Source organism: Barbatula barbatula (genome assembly GCF_947034865.1).
Source record: "Barbatula barbatula genome assembly, chromosome: 25".
Taxonomy (NCBI): Eukaryota; Metazoa; Chordata; class Actinopteri; order Cypriniformes; family Nemacheilidae; genus Barbatula; species Barbatula barbatula.
Genome location: NC_136788.1, coordinates 10,713,144 through 10,739,491, shown reverse-complemented (window position 1 = coordinate 10,739,491; position 26,348 = coordinate 10,713,144). Strand labels below are relative to the sequence as shown.

At 40.2% G+C, this 26,348-nt stretch overlaps 3 protein-coding genes across 3 annotated transcripts; 2 read left to right on the top strand and 1 right to left on the bottom strand.

Moving 5' to 3' along the window:
- Positions 1 to 2,232: 2,232 nt before the first annotated feature.
- On the top strand, positions 2,233 to 3,711 carry kcna1a (potassium voltage-gated channel, shaker-related subfamily, member 1a; the record flags this gene model as incomplete). Its single annotated transcript, XM_079450163.1, has 1 exon — positions 2,233 to 3,711. The coding sequence occupies one exon, from the start codon at positions 2,233 to 2,235 to the stop codon at positions 3,709 to 3,711; it is 1,479 nt and encodes a 492-aa protein (XP_079306289.1).
- Positions 3,712 to 15,843: 12,132 nt separating this feature from the next.
- Positions 15,844 to 18,595, top strand: tmem178ba (transmembrane protein 178Ba). Its single transcript, XM_079449965.1, has 4 exons — positions 15,844 to 16,466; positions 17,115 to 17,228; positions 17,411 to 17,548; positions 17,633 to 18,595. The coding sequence occupies exons 1-4, from the start codon at positions 16,085 to 16,087 to the stop codon at positions 17,887 to 17,889; spliced, it is 891 nt and encodes a 296-aa protein (XP_079306091.1). The 5' UTR covers positions 15,844 to 16,084; the 3' UTR covers positions 17,890 to 18,595.
- Positions 18,307 to 26,162, bottom strand: cnot4a (CCR4-NOT transcription complex, subunit 4a). The gene is made up of 13 exons (XM_079449964.1): positions 25,882 to 26,162; positions 24,438 to 24,658; positions 23,690 to 23,887; positions 22,890 to 22,976; positions 22,678 to 22,779; positions 22,400 to 22,525; positions 22,113 to 22,237; positions 21,804 to 22,013; positions 21,621 to 21,678; positions 21,284 to 21,539; positions 20,750 to 21,172; positions 19,807 to 20,040; positions 18,307 to 19,723 (listed from the first exon to the last, which is right to left on the bottom strand). The coding sequence occupies exons 2-13, from the start codon at positions 24,609 to 24,611 to the stop codon at positions 19,404 to 19,406; spliced, it is 2,313 nt and encodes a 770-aa protein (XP_079306090.1). The 5' UTR covers positions 24,612 to 24,658; positions 25,882 to 26,162; the 3' UTR covers positions 18,307 to 19,403.
- Between the last annotated feature and the right edge of the window lie 186 nt (positions 26,163 to 26,348).

Sequence of the window (26,348 nt, the reverse complement as noted above, 5' to 3'; positions counted from 1 at the left end):
AATATTGACAGTGTTTGTGCTCCATCTACTGGTGGAATGAAGGAACAGTCCAGCCAGAAGAAACATATTCATGTTAATTTAATAAAGAATGTACTATAACATCTCGTCTGAACACACAGTCCGAAGGCGCACTCGTATGGTGCAAGGCCTGGTGTTTTTTGAGAGTGTATTAATACCAATTTAAATGAACCATGCATATGGTTTTATTAAAGTAAAAGTGAAATAGCCGTGTTTTGGTCGGATTGTTTACCATCTAGCACCACAGCTACGCATATCAATTTTAAACTATGCCTACTACAGTGAGACCGTTGACGATTTGTGGTTACTTTCACTTAAATGAAATTTTCATAAGGGACATTACAAAAAGTAAAAGCTTCACACATTTACCAGTCAACACGTTTGTTTACGAAACGAAAATAATAATAACAAACTGTGATCAGTAAATTCTTTGTGCACAAATACACGCAGTGAAGGTTTTGCTGGAACGGGCGCCGTCCATGGTGCTGAAACTCCGAGTACAAACACCCACGTACTTCTATAAATATTCCAACCCCCACACGATGACTCTTGTCTCAATAGACAGGCGTGGAGATTTGCGGCTGTGCAACTCTTTTGGGTGGAAAAGTCTTCTCGTCGCAGTGTTCCGCGCATTTTACAGAAGTCCTCTTTTTGTTATGGTTGTCGGCTGGTGTGGTCAGAGAACAGTTAAAGTATCTGTGCACATTAACGCTCGGCGAATCAGATACTGCGTCAGTGTTGGCACATAAATGCTCTCGCGCATTGCGTGGACAAGCACTTGCGGCCACACGCGTTAGTACAGCCGGTCTGCATTGCGTCGAACCCCTCCCCCATCTCACTCTATGGCTCTCCTACTGTCTCCCCCCCCCCCTCTCTCTCTCCCATGTCCAATACAGTGCAACAATATGTTGAGCATGATTAAGGAATTATTCCTTCTCTCTTATCGATTCCCCCCTTTAAGAACCCTTTCGCCTCCATACCCCCATGTCAGTGTGTCCAGATAAAACAGACCGCTCGTCATCTTGTCTACTCGTAAGAGGGGAATTTTGCTGATGCAGTGATGTCTGGAAATGGTATGGTTCGCTTTTGCCCCCTTAATGTATCTCCCGCCTGAGCTGCAGCATTGCAATTTCTCATGCAGTATAAGCCATTTACACCGAGGTGCCGCCGCACGAGCGGAGGGGAGGACGTTGCGGCTTCGTGTTGTTTTTTTATCGAGTCTTGTTTTTTTAGCGCGCTTGTATTGAATGTGAAGCTTTGAACTCTATTTCCAAGCCATACTTTATTTCATTATAGCATCGCTGGAGAATGTCGCCAATCGTTTGCGCTATGGATTTGAGATTTATGAGCAGACTGGACCGCAGCCGAACAGTCCGAAAGTAGGGAGATGTGAAAATGCATTTCAAGAGAAATATATAGACGCAAACAGGCATCGCTTCAGTTACGAGGTAAGCACCAAAACTCCTTCATTCTCAAGTAAAAGTTGTGCTTTTTGATTAGTTGTTTACTCGCGTACTTAGCAGTTATTCAGTTCATGTGTTTGCTATTCAAATGTGCTGCAGTTAAAACTTGCACACACTCTTAAAAATAAAGGAGCTAAAAGGGTTCATGGCATCAATGCCACCGAAGAAGCGCGTTGTGTTCTCCAAGAAACCTCTTTCTTGCCTTTATATAATCTGTAGAATCTTCCATCACGAAGAACCTTTTGTGCAAAGAAATGGTTATTTATAAGCTTGACGAGAAACCTTTCAGCAACCTTTATTTTTAAGAGTGTAGCCTGTGAAGTACTTCATGCATGTCGTGATGGAGCAAAAGTGACATTGTCCTGTCAAATCTTTTTAAGAATAACGTAAATGAGCATAATGATGTCGAATGTGCCTTTAAGGCTATACTCTTATGCGATGAATACTAAGTCAATAATAAATAAATAACTAGTGTGAACTTGCTGAGCTGGCAAATATAGCCGCTGTTCGATACATTTTTCTCTGACTCGGTGACAGAAGCAGCCGTAGTGGATGCAGCTGAGAGGAGCGATGACAACCGCAGTGGGGCCACACTGAGGAAAGATCAAGTTATACCCTACTCGGGGATACCTGAAGACTTTTTTCGAGAAAGGGAGGAAAGCGACGCCTCTGGGAGGGTGATTGGATGTCTGCTCAATTCAATTAACTGCGATTCCACAACTCCTGCAGAGCTGCGACTTTGACCTGCAGGATGACAGTCGTGGCTGGGGACAACATGGATGAGACTTCTGCCGTGCCGGGGCATCCGCAGGACACTTACCCCCCTGACCACGATGATCACGAATGCTGCGAAAGGGTGGTCATCAATATAGCCGGGCTGCGCTTTGAGACGCAGCTTAAAACTCTCGCTCAGTTTCCAGAGACTCTGTTAGGTAACCCAAAGAAAAGGATGCGCTATTTCGATCCCTTGAGAAACGAGTACTTCTTTGACAGAAACCGTCCGAGTTTCGATGCAATTCTGTACTATTATCAGTCCGGGGGGAGGTTGAGGAGGCCTGCGAACGTGCCGTTGGAAATGTTCTCGGAGGAAATTAAGTTCTATGAACTTGGGGTGGAGGCGATGGAGAAATTTCGCGAAGACGAGGGCTTCATCCGTGAGGAAGAGAGGCCCTTGCCCGAGCGTGAGTTTCAACGGCAGGTCTGGCTTCTTTTCGAGCATCCCGAGAGCTCGGGGCCAGCCAGAGGAATTGCAATCGTTTCTGTTATGGTGATTTTAATTTCCATTGTGATTTTCTGTTTGGAGACTTTACCTGAACTGAAAGAGGACCCTGCGGGACGGATGGAAACTATAGGCAACATTACCCTCTACTACAAACCAAACATCCTGACCGATCCCTTCTTCATCATAGAGACCCTCTGTATAATCTGGTTCTCTTTTGAGTTGATAGTGCGCTTCTTTGCGTGCCCGAGCAAAGCGGCCTTCTTCAAGAACATCATGAACACCATCGACATAGTGGCCATCATCCCGTACTTCATCACGCTGGGCACCGAGTTAGCCGAAGACCCTGGAGGGACGGAACAAAAGGGTGAGCAGGCAACATCACTGGCCATCCTCAGGGTGATTCGTCTGGTCAGGGTGTTTCGAATCTTCAAGCTGTCCAGGCACTCCAAGGGCCTTCAGATTTTAGGGCAGACCTTAAAAGCCAGTATGCGAGAGCTTGGATTGCTAATATTCTTCCTCTTCATCGGTGTCATATTGTTCTCCAGTGCTGTGTATTTTGCAGAAGCCGAAGAGAAAGAGTCATATTTCACCAGTATCCCAGACGCCTTCTGGTGGGCTGTTGTGTCAATGACCACCGTGGGCTACGGGGACATGGTGCCGGTGACAATTGGGGGCAAGATTGTAGGCTCTCTGTGCGCCATCGCCGGCGTGCTGACCATCGCCCTTCCCGTGCCTGTCATCGTGTCCAACTTCAACTACTTCTACCACCGAGAAACCGAAGGAGAAGAACAGGCCCAGCTACTCAACGTGAGCAACCCCAACATCGCGTCCGATTCCAACTCTAGTCGCCGCAGCTCCTCCACCGTCAGCAAGTCCGAATACATGGAAATAGATGGAGACATAAACAACAGCATCGACAACTTCAGAGAGGCCAATCTCAGAACTGGAAACTGCACTATCACAAATCAGAACTGCGTTAACAAAAGCAAGCTGCTAACGGATGTCTAGAGCTCAGTAAGGGAGTGTGGGACAGTGGAAGATTCAGTCACGTACGAATGCTTATCTTACCTCTTCTTGTGAGCCCTTGCAATGCGAAAATCTGTACAATGCAGAACAATAAACCAAAACATATAATATAACTGAGATCATTCAATATATAGTCACTCTAATACATTTTCAAAAAGAATGGAAAAAAACTATGTACAACAACCACAGACGCACACCTAGCTAATGTCCGCAGGCATTGAAGGACTCATGGCGGCAACTTTCTTGTGGATATAAAATCATCACGCATGGACCGCAGATTACATTTCAGCGAGCTGCACGCTGCATCCGGGAAAAGATGTGCAGAGACGTCTGCAGCGTTCGTCCGACACCTCGACTGTCCTCCCTACGGTATACGAGATCAACTGACCAGCAAAGCACCTTATAAGACGTATCTTCTGCTGGGATGCCATGGAGGCCAAGGTCATCGCCCCATGGACATCCGCATTGCTGCTATTTTCCAGCAGATGCTGTAATTTAGGTATCACCAAGTGATCAATTGCCATGCCCTTTAGATATAAGACAGCACAATGCCGAAAGAACAGCCTCATAGTTAGCATGTTTAGACTCTCCTCATTTTGATATTGGCATGCCTGACGCATTACCTCATGACGAAACTAATTTCAGTTTCTTTCGTTTCTCTTCATCCCCTCCATCGATCCCCTCTCATTCGCTGCCATGAGAAGTGCACTAGTGCGTCACGATTTGAGATGTTTATTATTTCATTGTATTTAAAGACTGAATGTTTAACCTTACGGGAAACAGAACCTTAACGATATCATAGCATGTCAAAAGAACCTGCATTATGGCCTATTCGACTAAGGTACTGTGTATCCTAGTATATTTAATGCATGACATCGGTATAAATACAGCTTGTTGCAATTAAGATGCCTCGTAAGGGTGTCTGCGTTACGATCAGGGAAACCGAGGGACGTCCGTTCCAGACTTTTCCTGAAATGTGACAAAAACATATATGCAAGCCCCAACGCCGGGATGCAAACTTTTCAATCTAAAACGTAGACGAAGACACAGAAAAAGAGCTATCGAGATACTATCGAAGTGCATATAATCATACTTAGCGCACATGTTAAAAAATGACTATAACTTTAATAGCGCAGTGCATGGGCATTCTCTCGAAAAAGATTAAAACGCAGGCGATTATACTTCATGCTTCCATTTTGCGATTGAATATAGGCGGATATCCGAAATCGCTTAGCGGGATGCAAAAGAAAACACGGCAGAGTCACTCATATTAGTTGCTAGTGCCTTTAACCCTCTCAGCAACCAGACAGATGAAAAGTGCCTCTGAGTGAGTTTTAGGCAGGCAAGGGGACTGTCACAACGTATGTTGAGGCTGCTCATTACAGTGTAACAGAATGCATTTCATTCGTTGTTGTTTCTTTTCGTTTTTGACGTACAAAATCGACCTTCTCTGTGTTTTCATGCACTTGACTATGAAATTGGAAGACGTATGCGGGAACTTTTTGGAATTTCAAATCTGCCTTTGTTTGTGGTTTAGTTATGTTGTGCCATATTAAAGAGTCTACCTCAGTGAGGTTACCGCACAGCTCACTGCAGAGCAGAATAAAACAGCCTGTGAAGTGTGACACGTTAGAAATAATATGCTTACGTTACCCCAGAATCAGCCTTTTTTTAAGCACTTAAAACAAATGCAACAATGTAACCGCCCCTGACTCGGTAAAGCTTCCATGCTAAGCACAATCAACAGTCAAATCCATTTGTTTTTGTTATACATCTGTGAGGAGAGACCTTGAGACAACAGCACAGATTTTCATATACCACAGGGTTCATCTTAAAAAAATGAGAGTTTACATAATTTCTAAGTGGTACCTTAGACTGTTAGACTGTGTTAGGCCATCACCCAACTTGGCATGTTTATCGATATGTTCTTTCCGTACCGGTCCATTACTTGGCACATGTTAATCGACCAAATTGAACGCAGACTTGATTAAATTTAGAAACATAACTTATAAAGTGTATTGATGGATTAAACATTCATGTGAAACCGTGTGCTAATGGTTTGCGTTGATGCTAATGTGACCTGATCGGTCCATTCTAACGCAAAGGGCTCCTTGTTTTTTTTATTGAATGAATTGTGTAGGCCTAACTTTTGTAATTCCCTTGAAAAGAATCAAACAAATCACTGTTTTGAAAAGGTAACATGAGTCTGTTTTGAGGTGATTTCATTTAATGAACAGAAGCGAGTCTGCCGGAGTTGCCAGGTCACGTGACCTTTATTGATCATTGAGGTTGGATTGTAAACAAAGGCAAACAACAGTATTTTGGTTTTGATTTGTCTGTACCACTGTAAGATTTTAGTCATGTCTGTCACACTTTTGTGCTATTAAGAACTATTCAGGGTTTTATCAATCCTTTTTTGTTTATGATGTATAACATTGTTTCATAAATTCAAACAAGAAAATTGAATGGGTCTAGCAAGCAAAATGACTATAAAGGATTTAGTCTTGAATAGGTTATGTACATGCGTAAATGTCAGCTGTATAAACAGCTTATGAAAAACCAGTAAAAATAAAGGTACGTAACGCAACTATTTTGCAACCATTTTTGGTTCTACAAAGAACCTTTAAGTTGAAGGTTCCTAAAGGAACTATTTCCTTTTTTTGTCTTTTTTCCATTATGAAGAACTTTTAGCGCCACAGAAAGGTTCTAAGGATGTTAAGGGTTCTTTATAGAATCTCACAGTCAAAATGGTTCTTCTAGGGCATCATTTAGCACCTTTATTTTCAAGAGCGAAAGTTTAATTTAATTTATGCTAAACCGAATTGTTTGAAACTTGGCATTTGAGTTGTTGTCAAACCCTATGGTGCTATGCATAAACTTAAACATCATACGACTATACCATGAATCAAAGCAATAGGGTATTACAGGATTGTCCATAATCCATGTTTTAACATATACAAAGGGCTGTGGCTAAAATCTAGAGAATAATAGGAATTTAAAGCTCTCACCATGCCAGAAGTACTGTAATGTCCATCAGTGATAATGTGGTAGTTGGCAAAATTCATAAATGTACTTTGAGTATAACAGAAAAGGCTAAACATAACAGACATGTTCCCAGAAGTGTTGTCCACTCCTCATCCCCACTAAATCAAATTATGCTTTTAGAAGTTTCCTTTAGCCGCTGATCTGAGGTTATTACAGTTTATGAGCGTACAGTAAATGATGGCTGGTCTCGGATCAGTTGAGTCTGTAAAGGTATAAATCTATAATGTACAACGTTCTTTTTTCTGTGTGTACATTTGCGTTCAGAATTTGTCGACAACATTTTAAAAAAGGGATAACATTGTAAATACACTGCAGTGAAGTCAAAACGGAAGTGATGTTCCATCATGTCTATAAAGACCCAATGTGAAGGCATGTTGGAGAAATTCTTGTACTAATGTTCCCAGGTTGTGGCCTTTTGGAGGATGTTGCAAACATACTTATTTTTCTTCACCTGCGTGGCCTCGTCTAGCTATGCTACCATGTTGCGTCCTTATGGCACTATAGATAACTGTGCTTTAAAGAACCCATGCCCTCTATAAAACTACAGCAGACTCCCAAATGGGCCCATAAGACAAGCCATCATCAATATATAGAAAGATTGTAGCTTGTATTATCGATATCACAAAATAAATCCAATAAATGGCATTTGCATCGAAAATGTACTGTACATTTATGTATTTTTTTGTAATAGCCAGAACACCGTACCACCATACCGAACCAAAACTCAACAGCAACCTAGCAATTGCAAAAATCTGCATGGTGTATGGAAGATTGCATGAGCTTAGCCTTTCAAAACTGAGGATCAACTATATTCTGGTTGCATCATTTTAAGCCCTTGCTGTCATTTGTTCCCAAAGCCATCTTCATTATTTATACGCCAATGTTTTTTCTCTTTCCTTTTGTTTGGGAAAAGTTCTATAATCTGTCAAACTCCACCAATCAGATCAGTTTGTTGTTTGTTTATTTTGTTTACTTTCAAGATATGAAATCACATTGAAAATATCATGCATTTAAAGAAAACTTCAACCAAAACAGAATCCAGGATTCCCACAATACAGCCAAAAGAAAGTACTGACCATTTCAGATGTGTGTTTATGTTCAGTGGCGGCTTCATGTAAATGTTTGTTCCATCTACATTTGGTCAAACTGCTCATGTTGTCTTAACGTGTTTCTGTATGTTTTGTGTCTTCGTTTTGCTAAATTACGATGTTTTAACCTACATTGACAACGGCATGGTCTGCGATCTATGCAAGGGTTCTTCTGTTTATTATGTCAAATATGATTTGATCATACATCTGAATCAATAAATTTTTAATTATCAGCTGTCAGGTGTACGGTACTGGTTTTTGGAGGTTGGACTGGTGCAGATTAGGATGTTAAAAATCTTATAGTGATGTTCTAAAATAGCATTTCCATGCTACTTTAGTAAACCATGCATGCATGAGCATTTTTTGTTCGTTTTTTTATGCTGTCAATTATGCATCAAAGATTTTCTTGTTCTCAAAAAAGCGAGTTTCAGGCCCTCTTTTGTATTTTAGTCATTGAAAATGCCAAAAATGTAAAACATTATCATGAACAGCTTTGATTATCTGGTTACACTTTACAATGAGGTCGTATTTGCTAAAATTAGAAATGACATTTACTAAAATGTACAAACAATTACCAGTATAGGTTTCAGCATGTGTTAATCTTTATTCATGTTAGTTGATATAGTCAATATAATTCTTCATATTAGTTCAGAGTGCATTAAACTAATGTTAATAACTTTTGATTTTTAAAATGTTACAACCTTATTGTAAAGTGTTACAGATTATCCTAAAAACTAACATAAGTACTGCAGAAAAGTGAGTTTCTACCATGCGCTGAATTTTCTTCTCCTATTGAGCTGTCTGTGTTGTTAAGTGCTGTAACAGAAAGCTTCAAGTTGTCTAGTACACCAAACACACACAACAACAAAAGGAAGTAAACAGACAGTTTACAGTCAACTAGCTCTTTATCTCCCGCTTTCAATCTACCTCTCTCCATCTTAAACAGGCACATTTCATCCTCTTCTGTGCCGACATTTAAAACAGGATATTGTGGCTTGTGTTTGAAAGTACCCTTGCTCTCTCATCCTCTGCATTGCCCTCTGGAGCTGCAGCATTCCACTGCAGGCTGGGGCTGGGGTGGGGTGAGCTGGCATCCGGCCCAGTGCAGTTCCTGAGGCAGAAAGTCATGCTGGAGAAGGGCAGCGATATCCAGGTTCCTCTCCGCTGTTCCGGCTTAATATGACCCACCACATAGCCATGCGTCTTATCGAGAAGTGATTTTTCATTGTGTTGATTTTGCGATCGCATTCACATGGATTCCCCAGTGGTCCAGATGTGCCGTGATGGAGTTAAAAATTATGCCTTGCAATTACATACGGCTTCTATGTAATCTGCCTGCCATCTGTCGCACTGATTGAAGATTTCTCAATCACAAAAACAGACCACCCTAATGGAGGCCTTGAGTTATACAGTATGTTAACAGGGGTCAGACAAGGTTGTTGGCTATAATACAAACTCAGTTTACTTAAATCATTAAGAAAAAAATACATTTTGAGGGCACTATGAGGTGACACTTGGGATTTTAGTTTTTTTTCTACTATTGTATGGATATGCTTTAAAATGTAAATACATTACATTGTAAAAGGGAATAACAGAGTCGCTGAAAAAATTATCAGACCATTCCAAATTGTCATTTAATCCCTATTTCTAGATGTATTGTGCCATTCCAGTCCAGTATCTGTTGAATTTCAACAAAATCAATCCTCAAGACAGACATATCTTTTTAACTTTTTCTAAATTTCCTAAATGTACAAATATTTATTTGAGGCCTGAATTTTTTTGTGTGTTATTTTTACCTGTTTCTTCAGTTTTTTTCTGCAAAGAAACGCAGAATAGAAACTATATTTATATTTGAAATCTGGTGGAAATATTGCTGTAATTATGCAAACATTTCCATTTTACCTAAACATGTAAATAGTCAATTCTGAAATCTGAAAGTCTCAAAAAAAATTTCACGACTGTATATTTCTTATATTTTATTTATAAAACTTTGACAACAGTGTTTTATTTATTATTGAAAAGATGCAGTGTTTTTTTTTATGTATGTGTATTTAACACTGCAGTTTTTAAATAATCAAGACTCATATTAATGTGCGAAACCCACAGACAAACATTAAGTTTGTTAAATAAAATAAAATAAAATAAAATAAAATAAAATAAAATAAAATAAAATAAAATAAAATAAAATAAAATAAAATAAAATAAAATAAAATAAAATAAAATAATAAAATAAAATAAAATAAAATAAAATAAAATAAAATAAAATAAAATAAAATAAAATAAAATAAAATAAAATAAAATAAAATAAAATAAAACAAAACAAAACAAAACACAACACAACACAACACAACACACACCACAACAATAAGGGCGGGGTATATAGATATTTGTAATCTCATAAATGAGTTACAAAAATCACGTCCCGTAGACTAAATATTAATGATGCATTGATTTATGATTTCATCCTGAACCACGCACACACAAACACACAGATGTAAATACTCATAAATCAGATGGAAAGTCAGTCTAATGGGACTTTGCATTTGCCTTAGTCAGCCTTCTGGCACGCTCCCTGCTGCCAGTTCTCTTAAAGATGGAAACTCACCCTCCACCTGCTCAACACCGATCTTTCTGTCATACAGTATCATACAGCACCTTTGCATTTAAATGCATCAAATACTGTTAATATAATAGATCAAATCATTTCAAATCTGTCTTCACATAGGTTTCAATCAACATCTAAATTATATCCTGCACATATCACTTGTTGTGATTACCTGATAAAGCATTTTTCCTAACTGTGCATAGCTGCTCTAAAATCTGATGGTCACATTGGAGCGAGTAATGCGGATTTTAATGTGTGCATCAATCTATACATCCATTCATTCAGTCTGTGCCTCTCCTTTGGCTCACTTTATGGCTTTCTTCCTCTTCGCATTATCTCTATAATGCTGCTGTCAGCCGTGTTTAATAATTAAAGGCATGTCCATCTCTCTGGCCATCTTATGTAAACTATGCACAGTGTTCCTTGTCAAAACCAAGGCCAATAAGTTAATGCTATACTGTATGGATGGATAATCACCGTGTACTCATGGTACTGAAAAAATACATGTGTTGGAATATAAAAAGGTATATGTAGCACACCATAATGTACTCATACGGTTGCTAGTCATCTGTTTATCAGTCCGTACATGTTTTATTATATTGCAGTGTGTGTGAGCATTGGTTGACCTCACTATTCCCAGCATACAGATCTCTCCTTACAGCTGTGTCAGCCTGCGGCAATTTGGATGGGAGACTCATCATCCATCACCATATACAGTGCACAATACAGCTGAGGGTGTCGTTTAAGTAATGTCAAATTCAGTTTGTGAGTATCATCGCTTCATCCGTAATGTGATAATGTCAGTGCACGAAACCTTAATGTCTTATTCATTGTTGTATGGTGACACATGTATGGAGATGTAAAGGGACTAGTTATGTTTTATATATTTTTTACGTAGTTTATTTACAAAAACAGATAATCGCATGTTTTCTTATGTTACCATGTTTTTATTGTGTTTTATTGTGTTAGTGAGCTGTATTTTGGGGTTATTACTTTGTCGAAACAACCCAACTGCGGTTTGATTGATATTGGAATGGAATTGGAATTGGAATTAATCCTTTTTAATTCATTTCATTGTTAATATTACATTTTAAGGCATAATAAAGTTGCTAGATTTTATTTTATTTTTTCTAAACATTTGATTTGCTAGGAAAATTAATTGATAATTGTAGAATTGTAGAAGGTCAAAGTGTTGTTGCTGACACTTATGAATAATGATGTGACTTTCATCTGCCAGCAGGTTCATTTATTTCCATCACTCTCAGGTTCAGTGAAGCTCCTCCCCTTTGGATGACATGATCTGCATGCTCAGTTTGTGACATTGTCGGCAGTATATGAAAGTCATTCAGCTGATGGGTATCACATCATCATCAGTGTTACTTTCAGCTGATTTTAGACAGTTTTCGCTTGCTTGGATGCCCTTGATTTGATTTCTGCTGCAAAGGCAGATAATGCACTGCACAAAAGCAGATAACTGCTAAATGTTGTATATAACTATTTGATGAAAAACCACATGGAAACAAGTTACAGGAAAGCACACATGTTGTGTATGTTGCTGGGTTATCACCATTCTTTGTTGCTTGGAGAGAATTTAAAGATGACAAATGAGGCAAGCACAGCGAGAAGAGCGAGGAGTTTTGTGACTCTCTCTCTCTCCCACTTTCCCTCTTCATCATTATCTCAAGAGTAGTCAAGGACAGTTAGGTCAGAAAGGCTCAGCAGCTCCCAGCAGGCTTCTGCAGGCTTCCATGAAGCGGAGAATTCAGCAGTTTACAGCACCTGCGTGAGAGAGTGAGGAGGTGTGTGTGTGTGAGTGAACTTTTGTAGGAGAGCTGCCTGCTGCAAAGAATATCTCGCTCATTTGCCTCTGATATCAGTACTAGCAGAGAAACAATACAAGCCCTAATATTAAGTAAATGTACACAGTTTTAAAGGTGTTAAGTTATTTTTAACCTTTAAACAAGAACATTTATTCATTGCGATATTTTGAAATAAATTCCAACAATTGTCATTTGTTACACTTTAAATGTGATGATCCTTGTATATTACATTTATGACATGAATTTAAAAAGGGCCTAGAATCTGTTCAATGTCAGTCCAACAGCGTCAAGGAGACTCACTGCAGTGCGGTGCAATATGTTCAGGTGTGATAGCTGCAGTACTTGCAACAATATACATTTATCTATTGCTGCCTCCATGAAAATGAATTGTCTTATATGCATTTTTCTTTTTGTGTTGTGTTGTGTTGTGTTGTGTTGTGTTGTGCTTTTGGTAAGCGATGTACTGAACAACTTTACTCTCTCTCTCTCTCTCTCTCTCTCGTGATGCTGACTCACTGTCACTGGCCCAGAATATGCTGTCTGCCTGCATTATAGCCAGCTCACCTTCCCACCAATTAATGCCGCCTCAGCACCTGAATAAAAGCTCTGGGGCTCTAAGAGCAAACGATATGTTAAAATCATATCATGGTGAAATAAGATAAAGATTGAGCTACTGTGCCACTCTAGTGCTTTTGTATCTAAAGTCATCCAGTGGACATTGGACAAAAATTCATTTCTCAAACATCTAAGAAGCAGTAAATACATTACATTACATATTTATACCTTTGACATATGTCTTTTTTCATTCATTTTGTGTGTCCCCTGAGGTACAGGAACATGTATGAACATAGTTGATACATACGAATTTATATGATACATCATTGGGCATAAAAAGGTATAAATTAAAATATGAGCTGCCTGGCATTGGCCCAGGTCTACATGATCTCTTCAGGTGAGTATCTTACTTGCAGATGAAGAGATGATACAGACACCGAAACGATAAATGATGTTTGACACAGAAGACAGATGGACGTGTCTGCGGATGTGTCGCTACTGCCATCTTGTGGGCACACATCAAAGCAAACAGCAAATTTGTGAAAGTTTAAAAAAATATTAATTAAAATGGCAATTCCGACTTTGTTTGCTTATGATACAAGTAAATAATCTCCAAATTGTAATTTCTAGGTGAACTGTTCCTTTGTAGGGAATTTAAAAAAACGTTTTTTTTAATATAAACGAAAGCAGGTAAGTAGCATCGGTCCTGTCATATTATATAAGTTAATACAGAAATAAATGATTGAATAAAACTTAGTTTAGTCAGGAATGGATTTCTATAATCTGTTTTTATTTGCACTGTCCAAATAAAAAAATCTAACCTCAGTAATCCCAGTAAAACACAACATGTTGTTAATGACATAATAAGGTAATCAGTGCTAATAAAATGTGATAATGTGTCGATAAATTGGCGGGAGAACTAACCAATCGGCAATCACTGGGCGGTTCCATGATTAAAACGTCATCAACAGTATATAAACACTCGAACCGCGAAACGGAAGTCCAGAGTACTTTGCCTAACCCTAACGCTCGTCGGCTTCCTGTGCGGTATTTATACTGTTTTGTCTTAAGCTTTCAGTATATTACAGGAAGCCATCCCCGTTGGTCCGGTGTGTTTAAAAAAAGCTATAGAGTACTCTAATGCTCGGTCTTACAGGTCTGATCGTCTCGTGCTTAGGTGGACAGTCCGGCTGCCACCAAGAGTTCGTCTCTGTCGCACGTGCCTCGGATCTGTGGGGTAAAATACACCGAGCAGATTAAACTGAGTATGGCGACTTTTGCGGATCTTTCCACTGGTCCTGCAAACAAGCCGATGCTCAGACATCCCATAGCTGTTCACGACGTCTGATTGGACTGTTCTTCGCAGTTTTGTAGTTGTGCTGGTGAAGTCGTGTTTGTGATTTATGGTTTCTTTCAGATGTTTTAACTTGTGAGTTTTGCCCCTGCCAGCTCCTAAATCCCAACCCCCATCTCAAGTCAATGTCTGTCTACGTTTAACACCGCAGATGAGAGCCGCGTAAATGGATTTTCGACGTGTCAAACTGAATGCTTTTGGTTAAAAAATATAATAAATAGTTTTGGGAAAGCCTTGAGTTTTATTTGAGTCAAGACCGAACAATACGGACAAGAACGATAGCGTTGTGACGGACTATTGTTTGATGATGGTTTCTTATTAGTATATTGCATTAAAAATTCGTCTGTCTTCTGATTATTTGTGTGGTGATGTGTGATGGCATTTGTTAAAATGAAAGAAACCGGATAATCTGTTTGTCATAACAAATTTCTTTTTTAACTTCCTTTCCCCATTTAAAGAGACAGTTCACTCAAATATTAAGTCTTCATTTACTCACATTGAGTTGTTCCAGATCTGTATACATTTCTTTGTTCTGATAAACACAGAGATATTTGGAGGAACGCTTGTAACCATACAGTTCAGGCAACCATTCAATTACAATAGTCAAAAGGTGCCCCAGAACTGTTTGCTTTTCCATATTCTTCAAAATATCTTCAATAGAACAAAGACATTTCTCTTATATTAGTCAACTGTGGCTAGGAACTGTTCGGTAAAAACATTCTTCCACATGAGGGTGAGTAATTAAAGATTGCATTTTCATTTGAGTGAACTGTTCCTTTAAGTATATAAGCACATGAATGTGATTAGTGTGTTCCTAAGATCATGGCCCCTAAACCAACTGACAAGGTTTCACCAGTTCTACAAAGTTTATAGTACTCTATAAACAGTGAAATGCCTTCACAGCATTAAGTATGACCTATTCTACACTAAACGTGGTGTCAAACAAACAATATCATTGGGGGAATGAGAAGTCTAGTTAACCAATTCAGACTGGAACTGAAGTTCTTTTTCACCCTATGAATATATAGGCAATGTTTTTCAAAATAAATTCACATTATCTGGAACAATTTGTGTGCATCACTTTTTCCAAATATCCATGGAGCCAAATTTGTTTGAAAACTTACAAACCTACCTAAACATGAATGGTGTACACCATTGGTAGGTGCTCTTGTTGCATACAGTGTTTGTAACGGTATGTATGGTCAATCATAAAATAAGGCACATGCCATTTTGCCACATTGCTAAAATGTTAAATTGAATAGAATTAATAAAAATATTTCTTGGATGAGTGCAGAACATTGACATTGCAAACTTAATTACAATCATCTCAATATTTACGCATATCGTTTTTTCCTCAATCAAACACATTCTGGGATATAGGTCTGTATTGAACACTACACAAATGTTGACATGTAGGATGTTGGATGTACTTAAGGAGTGTGTTAAGAATTAGAGGTGCATTTCTACGATGAGAGGGCACCATGTTTTATTTAGAACAGGTGGTCTGAAATTGAATTGTTTCTCATTTTAAAACCGATTAATAAATATATAATATTGAACACATTTAAAATGTTTCGACCTTTTTCTTTACCATTTTCAAAATCTAATTACTTCCAGTTCCTGTGTGTAAGGATGTCATGTGTCCTTGCATGCAGCAGACCAGAGGAAGAGCGGAACCCACATCCCGCAATACAGTCTATACGTGTAGCCTATTGAAAATAACAGACCGACTGGGGGGTTTGTAACGGTAGATGTATCACGTTAGATTTAACGGGCATGTTTCCAGCACGCGGCACATTTCGACTATAGCACGGAGAAAAGATGCACGAGCTGGATTGATAAAGGAGCTGTCCAGCATGAGGTGCTGATAGGCGGCCTTCAGTGAACGATGGCGACTGGGAAGTGGCTTTTGTACACGGGTCTCTGTCTGTCTCTCGTCGCCTTGTGCTTCCTGACGGTCGCGATCTCATCGGATCACTGGTACGAGACGGACGCGAGGAGATACAAGGAGCGTTGCCGCGCATTCTCTAACCGCAGGAGCGATCCGGGCTTCATTTACATTCCGAACCACAGCCTTCCGCTGCGCGCGAGCAGACCGAGCCTGGACCGATTGGAAGACAGACTCCTGCTTTCCAGAAACCGGCGTCAGATGTTCGCCATGAGCGCAGCGGATGAATGCAGCAGAGGCTACAATTCGACCAGTATGGGTCTGTGGAACAAATGCTACAGACTGGGATACGACTCGGACATCGAAGAGCTCGTTCAAAAAGGTACAAATATTAAAAGAATATGGTGCTCATTTGTTTTTAAGCGCTTCGACGATGACAAACTGGGATTTCAAGCTATATTCTGGTGTAAGATGTTTTTCAACAAACATGCATTTCACAACGAGGCCTATTGATGCTGAAAATAAAGCAAACAAATTCTTATAGTTTACATTGTATACGGAACCAAAATGAACCATTAGCTGTTACAAAATATACATAATATATAGTGTGATTTTTCCTTATTTCAGAAGGATTTAATGTTGTGCCAGATAACCAGGCATTAGAGACCCACAGAGACCATTACAGTTTCGATAAAACCAATGCAATTCCCATTATAACCATTACATCTTTTAGGAATATTGAGATTTTCTATTGAGTTCTGTTGTTCTTTTTTCAGCAGGGGTGCTTCCAATGAAACAGATTCGAGTTGTACACTCAAACCAATAAATATGTTTGCATATATAAACATCTTGGTTTTACACATTTGTAATGTATACACTCACTATGTACTCACTTGTCTCCACTCCATATCACACTCATGGTTTACTCTATTTATATAGTTTACTCTATATAAATCTGACACTCCGTATGTACGTTTGGAATATCATTCTGGGTGTGATGAAGTCAAATTTTCCCATTTTTGTTTTCCAGGAGCTATCGAGCGTTGCACATACATAAGGTACTATTACACCTCCGCATCCACTCGTAAGGATCAGTCCTACAATATAACCAAAACTATCCAGCAAGATGATTGGCATTCGTTGCGTAAGTACATTTCTATTAAATTAAAAGGTCTATTATTGTTGGTGGACGATTGGTAAGGCCTTCTACAGTATAGCATGGTCGATGAGCCAACAACTTATTTTGACCTGGGTTTATGAAATTTAAGATAAGTCCCTTAATATCAGTGTATTTAGTAAACATCGGGTGAATCTATCCTTCCCCAGATTTGCGTCGGATGACGGCTGGCTTCATGGGCATGGCTCTTTCAATCATTCTCTTTGGCTGGACCATCGGCGTTTTGGGCTGTTGCTGGGAGCAGGGCCTCATGCATTATGTCGCTGGTCTGCTTTTCCTTATGGGAGGTATGTGAATTTCTTAACAAGAATCTTGATTTCCCTAAAAATGAGTTTCTATCATCATCCACCAACCCACTCGTCTCTCCACAGGTACCTTCTGCATCATTTCTCTTTGTACATGCGTGGCTGGCATCAACTTCGAACTATCACGCTACCCACGTTACCTGTTCGGCCTCCCGGATGACATAAGCCACGGTTATGGCTGGTCCATGTTCAGTGCCTGGGGAGGATTGGGGCTGACCCTCATAGCTGGGTTCTTCTGCACCCTGGCACCGTCGATTCAGCCTCCCCTGCCATCTCGTACCTCCTGTCCCAAGTCTCGCATGGAGAACGGAACAGTGTGCTGAAGCTGTGAATGTTGCGATACATTGATACAAGCAAACTGTTGTTAATACACTTCGTGGGTACATACAGTAACGAGGATGATGAAAGACATGTTGGATGTGAGCCAAGTTCGTTGGGACTCTATTGATGTTCGAAAACAAGATTTCTGTAATGAAAGCACATTTGTATAGTTATATAAAAGCTTTCATCCTCATATCACTCTAGTACGTCCTTGGTGAAGCAGTTCTTGGTGTTCGTCTGTGTAACTTGTTTGAGTTAAAAGCACTTTCCAAAAGTCACCTCACATAAATCTACCATCAATTTCATGATGTGCTGTTGTTGTTTTCAATGTATGATTTCTTAATTGGACAATAAAACCTAAGAGACAATTTCATCAATTCTACTCAAGCAATCGTAAAAAATGAAAATCAAACACAGAGGCACTGAATACTCAATTTTATTTAAGTTTTCGTTTTTCCAGACCAGCAGAAAAGGGGTCAGTTCTCTTTTAGCTCTTTATTTTGTAATAAATGATCTCAGCAGCATGTTAAACCCAAATGTTGGACTATATTGATTTTTTTCTGGGAAGAATAAGTGATTTCGATAAACACTGTTTAGTATGGCCACACAGATGAGAAAAGGGAGCAGAAATCATTTGAAGGCCCGTGAACGACCAGATGTTATCATGTGTCTGTTTGAACTCTTTCAACATACATTATTCACAATCTCACATCTTTTTTTGTTCGTGTCTCTGTTCTCCCAAAGGTTACCTACTTCCTGATTCATACCTTGTGTGAGGCCTTACATAAATTTTATAAGCAAGCCAAAAAAGGCCTTCACAGTGGACTTGCTCACCCTCTTCATTGAAACAAAGCTACTTGTATGGACCCTGTAGTGGCACATCAGGTCTCACACCCCCATTCTTGCTAAAAGATGTTTCATTCTTTATTAAGGGTCGAGTCCCTGAACCCACTCCATTCAAAAAGGCTCCACCAGGTATGATATAGCTATCATTGATGGTGTCCCTTACAAAGAGGCTCACTACCCTAAACATGCGCTCAAATATCTCATTTGTGGCTCTGCTCCAGAAAACCAAAAGCATGTGAGAATCTGAGTGCGATACATAGAGTGTGCCCTTAACTAATCTCCATTTCCATATCCTTTGAGTGGGGCTGAGCCCTGACATACAAGAAGTGTAAAGATTCACAGTATTAAATTACAGCACCTTGGATGAACCGAGACCAAACTGACATGATATTCGTTTAAGCACATTCTTTGTAGCCATCACATGTGTGCATTAGAGATCGGTGTTTCTCTAAACTTTTCCGAATCAGACACTTTGTGAATGTGTGTTAGGACCCTCACTGAGAACCTCCCAGGGATCACCCCGTATCGATGATGCTATTCATATTTATGTGCGTCCAAAAACAGACAAATCCTGATGGGAAGGGGATTGAGGGTAGAAAGACAAGAGCTTATGTTACGTTATTAATGGATGGGGTATGTTCGCAGTTTTGATGCAGTTAAGGGTTTGCCTTTAATGACGGTCGATGCCGGCGCTCTGTAAGATGTCTGTGGCGGTCTGCGCTGGGGGTCTGAAGGCTGTCTGAAAGCCTGGGGGCGGGGAATGGAACTGACTGGGGTTCAGCGAGGGAGGAGGGAGGTACGGGGCCCACGCGGCTCTGTGTAAGGAGAGGTTGGCCGCCGCGTCCAGCAGGCTAGTGTGAGGGGGCTGGGGTAGGACGCTGGAGCTGGCCGGTCCGTCCATCTCTGTGAGTGCCTGTAGGGATTTGAGCCAGTGAGGTGGATTGTCATCCTGAAGACAGTCCAAACTGTTGCCTGTGTTTGCAGGGATACCTGAGGTTTGATGAGAAATGAATGAGACACAGCAATGGTGTGGTTTCTAACATAGAGTTGTAGGAAAGGGTCTACAATCGAACCTGTGATGATGGCGGGATCCATCCAACTGGCCCTACTTTCCCAGCTGAGGCTGTGCGAGATTCCAGCCGAGCTTATGGGCACCCCGATGTGATTCACGCTGGAGGTGGAGGAAGATGAGGAGGAAGAGGTAGAGTTTGGGAGGCCTCCGAAGTTGATGTTGATATTTGGTAAGAGTGCTCGCAGTCCGTCCTGCCACTCCTTCACATTTAGGCTTTCCACCGAGCCGTTGTTATCTGCCGAAGAGCATGGAACGAAAGACAAATTAGAAGTCGAAAGATTTCATTTAACAGTACATCCAAGTCATTTTACGTCCATTCTAATTGAAACAATCTGAGAGAAACTGATTTGATTATGAAATCTTTTAAGGTATGACTGGTGATTATGGTGAAATACAACCTAACATGCATTAAGATACATAGATTTTTATCATGTATCTTATTATTTTTATTAATTAATTTATGTAAAGGGATAGTTTACCCCAGAATACACATTCTGTCACCATTTATTCATCCTTTTGTTGTTCAAAACCTGCTTGATTCTCTTTCTGCTGTGCAACACAGAAGAAGATATTTTGAAAAATGTCTCAGGGGCTTTGCGTCCATACAATGGAAGTCTATGGGAGCCAATGTTGTTTGGTTATCAACATTCTTCAAAATATCTTCTTTGTGCTCTGCTTAAAAAAGAAAATCATATAGGTTTGTGATGAAGTGAGATTGAGTAAATGATGCAAGATTTCCATTTTTGGGTGACCTATCCCATAAAATGCCTAAGAAGCAATGTGGCACTAGCTTTAAAGGGACATGAAAAATTACTATGCAATTTATTTGGATCACTGGGTCACAACAGTAGCACTTTGCTCAGCCCAGGTGTTAATTTAACTCGTCACCCACATACGCTTACACATATAAACCCAGAGGACACAAGACAGAGGCATCCCCTAACCTGATATAGGAATCCCCCCAAGACCGGTGCTGTGGTGCTGGGCTGGCATGCTCAGGTCCAAGAAGTGGCTGTGTGCGGCGGCCGCTGTGGATGTGTGGTTCAAGTGTGTGAGGTTATTTCGGGTTGGCAGGCCCATCCAGGGATGGTGTGTGGTTGAGTGTTGGGGCAGGCTGAAGGAGTTATAGAGGCCTCTGTGCTGTAGGTGAGGAGGGCGTTGTTGGCCATTGGGGATGGCGTTCTGGTGGGAAGAGTGGGGGGAGGGCTCCTGGACCGACAACTCTTTCTCTATGAGGTCGGCCAGGGCCTTCCGTGTGACGTCGAAGGGGTCGAAACCGAGGTCGTCATCCTGTTGCTGCTGCTTGGCAGACGAGCCAAAACCGAAGGCCGCTTGCCAGTCAGTGGAGGACTCCACGGGAATAGTGTCTGAAATGAGGCGTATAATATATTGGTCAAAGCAATGCTATTATTCGTTATTTAGTGGATAAGATTTAAAATAAGTTTTTTTGTGGAGACCATTGAGTCACACGTCCCAACCTGATGTGAAAAGGCTCTGTGGTTCTGGAGTCATGGGCCAGTCGGATGCTCCCTGTGGAGAGCTGGAGAAGGAGGGCAGGCCGCTGGGGATGGGGTTGGGATGTCTAAAATTACTGTTGTCTGAGAAGAGAGACTGAGACTCTGCTGCCGCCCCCTCGAAAGGGGAACGTGCCGCGAGCTCTGCCACGCTGATGGGCACGACGAGACTCAGTTTGGTAAGGCCAGGTGGAGGAGATGGGGAATCGCTACTGGATGTCTGCCAAACCAGTTAAATCAAGAGATGAAGCACAATTACACATTTTCTCACAGATTCTCCTTGTTTCGTGTTAATACTCACCTGTGATATATTCTCCCCATTTCCTATACTTATGGGTTCTGACGGTTTGTCTATTGGACTGAAATGAAAAAAAAAGCATGTTGTGAGATTATCTTTCAATGCAACCAAGATTAGGGTGTGTCACATGATACAAGCAATGGATGCTGTTGTGGAACCAATGGCTAGGATTCTGTGATGTGGTACCTGGTAGGCTCTAAGGCTGACGGGAAGGGTGGGAGGCCTGTGTTCTGTTCTGTTCCTTGTTCAGGGTCTAGTTCATCTGGCGTCATGTGATCCGAATCTGTTAGGCAGTCTAAAAGTGGAGGGGACTTGCGATGCTCTGTGGGTAAACCGTTTACCATTTTCCCATAGCTTTGTAATGAGGGCCAACCTTCTTTATTTGTGCTATTGGGTCTGGAAATAAAGTTGAAAATGATTTTCAAAGAAATAAACATTAAAAACGCACTTATAATTCTGAAAAGGAGTATATTAATGTATACAGAAAACAAGCACCTCTGGGTTGAGTTTGATTTGCTCTTAGACTTCTCTCCTCCGCACGTTGATGTTTGTAAAAAGTTAGGGTTGGCTTTGTAAAGGTCTTGGAGTAACTTTTGCTCATACTCTTGGTGTTTCCCAGCCTAACCATAACACACACACACAAAACAAGCCAAATAATATTAAGAAAGAAAGACTAAACTAATATTTCTAATTATATTTACTTATAATTTGCATTTATGACACAGAAAAAACAAACATTAAGCCAACTAAATAAAAGCTGTGATATAAACACAAACACTCACCTGCATCTCTTCTTTTGTAAAACTGGCCGCTTCATCCCCCAGCTCGTGTAAATACATGCAGTCCGGTTTAGGGCACTGCATGCTTTTGAGAAAATAACTGCAGTATTTTGTTGTACCTAAAGAAGCCTTGAGTGAAAACAAACAACAACAAAAAAAACTTAATAAACACAGAAAGCATAATAAATACTAGCAAGAAAATAAAGTATTTTTGTGCTGTGACATTCCAACGCTTCCTTAAAAAACTAATTCAAACACATGTTCTGATGGCGTATGCCTACCTTGAGTGTTCTACCATCCACAATGACATTGTTTACGCACTGAATGGCCCGAAGGGCATCCTCTGAACGAATGTAAGTTACATAGGCACTGGCACTAGGACCCTGTGGAGTTAAATATAAAGTAAAGATGTGGATGGCGTTTCCCTTCGATGGCAAAGAGTGCGTCCAAACAGACTTTCACAAAAATCTAAAGCTGCATTTATGCTTATTACCTGTGAACCAGCATATGAAGTGCTGTTATTGATGACCACTTTATGGATTTTACCAAACTTTCCAAAATATTCTGGACGCTTTAGAACCTGGGAAAAACAATATGTATTATTCAAGTGAAGCATTATGCTCTAGCTGACTTGAATGATGCATTCAGTTGATATACTATTTGTAGTTAACAATATGCAAAGAACACGTGCTAGACTACATTTGACAATTTACTTCATCATATCAAACAATCATTATGTTGAAAAGACCATGAATTTTGTTTTGTTCAGCAAAATGTAAATGACCTGGTTCTCTCTATTTTTGTTCCGTTCTCATTTACCTCCTACTGAGAGCGATAGCTTTCTCACTGACATGATACAGCCAAAAAGAGCAGATGACTTTTCATCATCACTTTAAACACATCCATGATGTATTTCCTACAGTTTATAGGAACCAATATCCATTCAAAGGATTCATAATATAAAATATAATTAATTACGATTAAACATCTCTTCTGTATATTATGTTCCATGGATGCAGATGTGAATACATTTGCTAAACATGTGAAGGTATTTTTTTTATTTAGAGTATTCAGGTAGTGCAATATCTTTTTATTATTGACATTAACTAGATTTTCACATCAACAGCACCCACTAGCTTTTTGCTTGAAATTATAAATTTGAGCTACATTGTTTTGGAACTGCATTTTATTATATTTGATTTCATAAACCAACAATTCTGATGACATTTTAAAATGATCCACTATATACAGGTAAAAACAAAACACAACATCTAACGAAAGCTGTGCGTTCACCTCGGCATCAGCAAGCCGCTGAGACAGCCCCACTACGAACACAAGGTTCCTCTGCACCACGCGGACGCTGGCCAGGTGCTTGCGGTTCTCAGTCACTTTCTGCTTCTTTTCATTCTGCTTCTGTTTCTTCTCGTTCTTTATTCTCTGAATCTCCTCTTGTGACAGTGGCTTGTATACTGCCGGGTCCTCCGGGTATGGCTGCGGAACACACAAAGTCTGTTCACTCGAAGGGCAGAACTTTCCAAAAATCCAGCAGATAGATCAAACTTTCAAGATGACACTAGGTGTGGTTTGCCAAGTTAGTGGCGCAACATGATTTAGCCACAGGTCTACATTATCAGGCTTGAGACTACAGATATACAGGACATATAGCTCCATACATACACAAATATTTTATTTTCTAGATAAGATATAAAGAATATAGTTTTTAAACCGGAACAGGCTTTCCTGTAGCTCAGTGGTTAGAGCATGGCGCTAGCAACACAAAGGTCATGGATTCGATCCCAGGGATTGCACACTCAAAAACAAATCTATTGCATTATCCAATGTAAATCACCTTGGATAAAAGCGTCTGCCAAATACATAATCGTGAATAATTTTGGTGTGAAATGAATTGTTAATTTTGCAATAAAGAATAATGGTAGAAAAGGTGACCCAACCGCTCAGATTGTAACGATGACAACTACACATAAACCATCAGGAACTCCTGTTGGGTCTCCAGCCCACTTCACCTCATGTAGCTTCTCACCTTTCTGCAAGCAGGGCAGAGGCCGTTCTCGTCTGTGCGGATACGGTGCCAGCAGAATCTGCAGATCTGATAGCCGCAGGTGCAGGGGAAGAAGTTGACATCGTCAATCTCCAGAGGTTCCATGCACAGTGGGCACTCCATTGGATCTTCTTTCAGTTCTGGACTGCGGGACATCCTATTGCACGGGGGGTTCAGGAGCGTCTCCGGCGGTCAGCCGAGGACTGATGGGGAAACCAAAGTGACGTGGGAATGTGGTCAGTCTCAGTGAGAGGTGCAAGATGTTATCCAGGCAAGCATTCAAGTATAATTTCAGTATCAAGCATATTAGAGAATTCGTATCCAAACGATTAAGCTACCACAAAGCCCCATGCTTTTTTATTCTACTTTCATCAGCAGGTGATAACAGTCGGTTTTACAATCTGCCTATGAGCATGCAGATGTATTGAGGTTATGAAATAAATTGATGTATTGGGAAAAGCCTCATCAGATACATTAGAAACAGCTACATGTTCATCCATAGTAAATAATAACCATTTCCATATATATAATATTTCCATACCTAAAATATGGTGATAAATGAATTCTTACATGTATGACACAGAGCCAATGTGATATTTAAAAAAGGCAAAATTAGGCTTGGTGCTGCATAAAATAAAATGTCATGTAATTTCCAATTGACACATCTCAACAACAACAAAATGTCAAATGACGCAGCTAAACATGACATTCAAAGATAACGACATAAAGCAAATGATTGTGGTTTATTTCGCCAAAGCATTGGTTAAACCTTCACAGCTACATCTCTCACATCTGTCCCTTAAATGCGATTGCTGCTATTACAATGCTAATGTTTAGATACAAAGACCACCGTCGGGTCTGGTTTTGCTTTAAAATGACAGCAATCTAAAAGGCAGCTCGGTCAAACGTTATGTACATTTCTTTGAATCGTTGTTAAAAACGCAGCTTTTGACATGTTACAACAATTCTGTGTATCGGCGCGTCAGACGGACTGAAAGCCGGTCGGCTGCCTCCACAGCTGGGAAGGACTTCAACTGACGTGCGGCACACAACATGCCAAAAACACAACACTTTATCCCAACACAAAGCCAATAAAACACAACTTTTAAATCTCGCGTATTTCCAAATGAATATGAGAGAGGAAACAGCAGTATCCTTCAAATATTTGTTAATACTCGGTATTAAATGAACGCTTCTGTTTTGCGGCCTACACGCTGCTGAAGCCTGCGACTCTCCTACTACTCGGTCCGGCGAACGAAGGAGGAACTGCCGCCTGCCCACCTTTGACTTCACCCTTTACTTAAACTCGAGGTTTAAACTCATTACCGTGAGTTGGGTCTGGTTTAAAACACTTACAGAGACCTAATACGGCTTAAGAGATGACATACTGATAGCCAATAAAGCAGTTGTTTTGTAGGGTACTCACTTTAACTAGCTGGTCCTGTATTGCAGGGACTCCACTCCAAGGGATATTCACTCTAGTTTAGGCGGGGGGTTCTGCCTTAAAACTGATCAGATTTTCTTATCTGATAGTTTGAAATGATCACTCTTCCACAGTACAGATGTTCAATAATGATCAGATGTTTTCCTTTCTTTGTTTAACTGTTTATTTAGGTAGAAGATTCTTACCACCATCTTACATTGAAATGAGGAGGGAATACAGTAAGCAGTCGCCTCTCACTGAGTTTGCGCAAAGCAGTCAGCCGCGGTGCGTTGTGGGAGAAGTAGTTTATGTTGTCGTCATCGTAAGCAATTAACGAGGGGCGCCACTAGGGGCGTGTGAGCAAAACTTTTGGGAAAATTAAGATTTTCTTCAATTCAAGAAAATTAAATTAAAAATAATGTAAGTGATAATGTCGATTTTATATTGTACATTTATTAATGTGAGTCAAT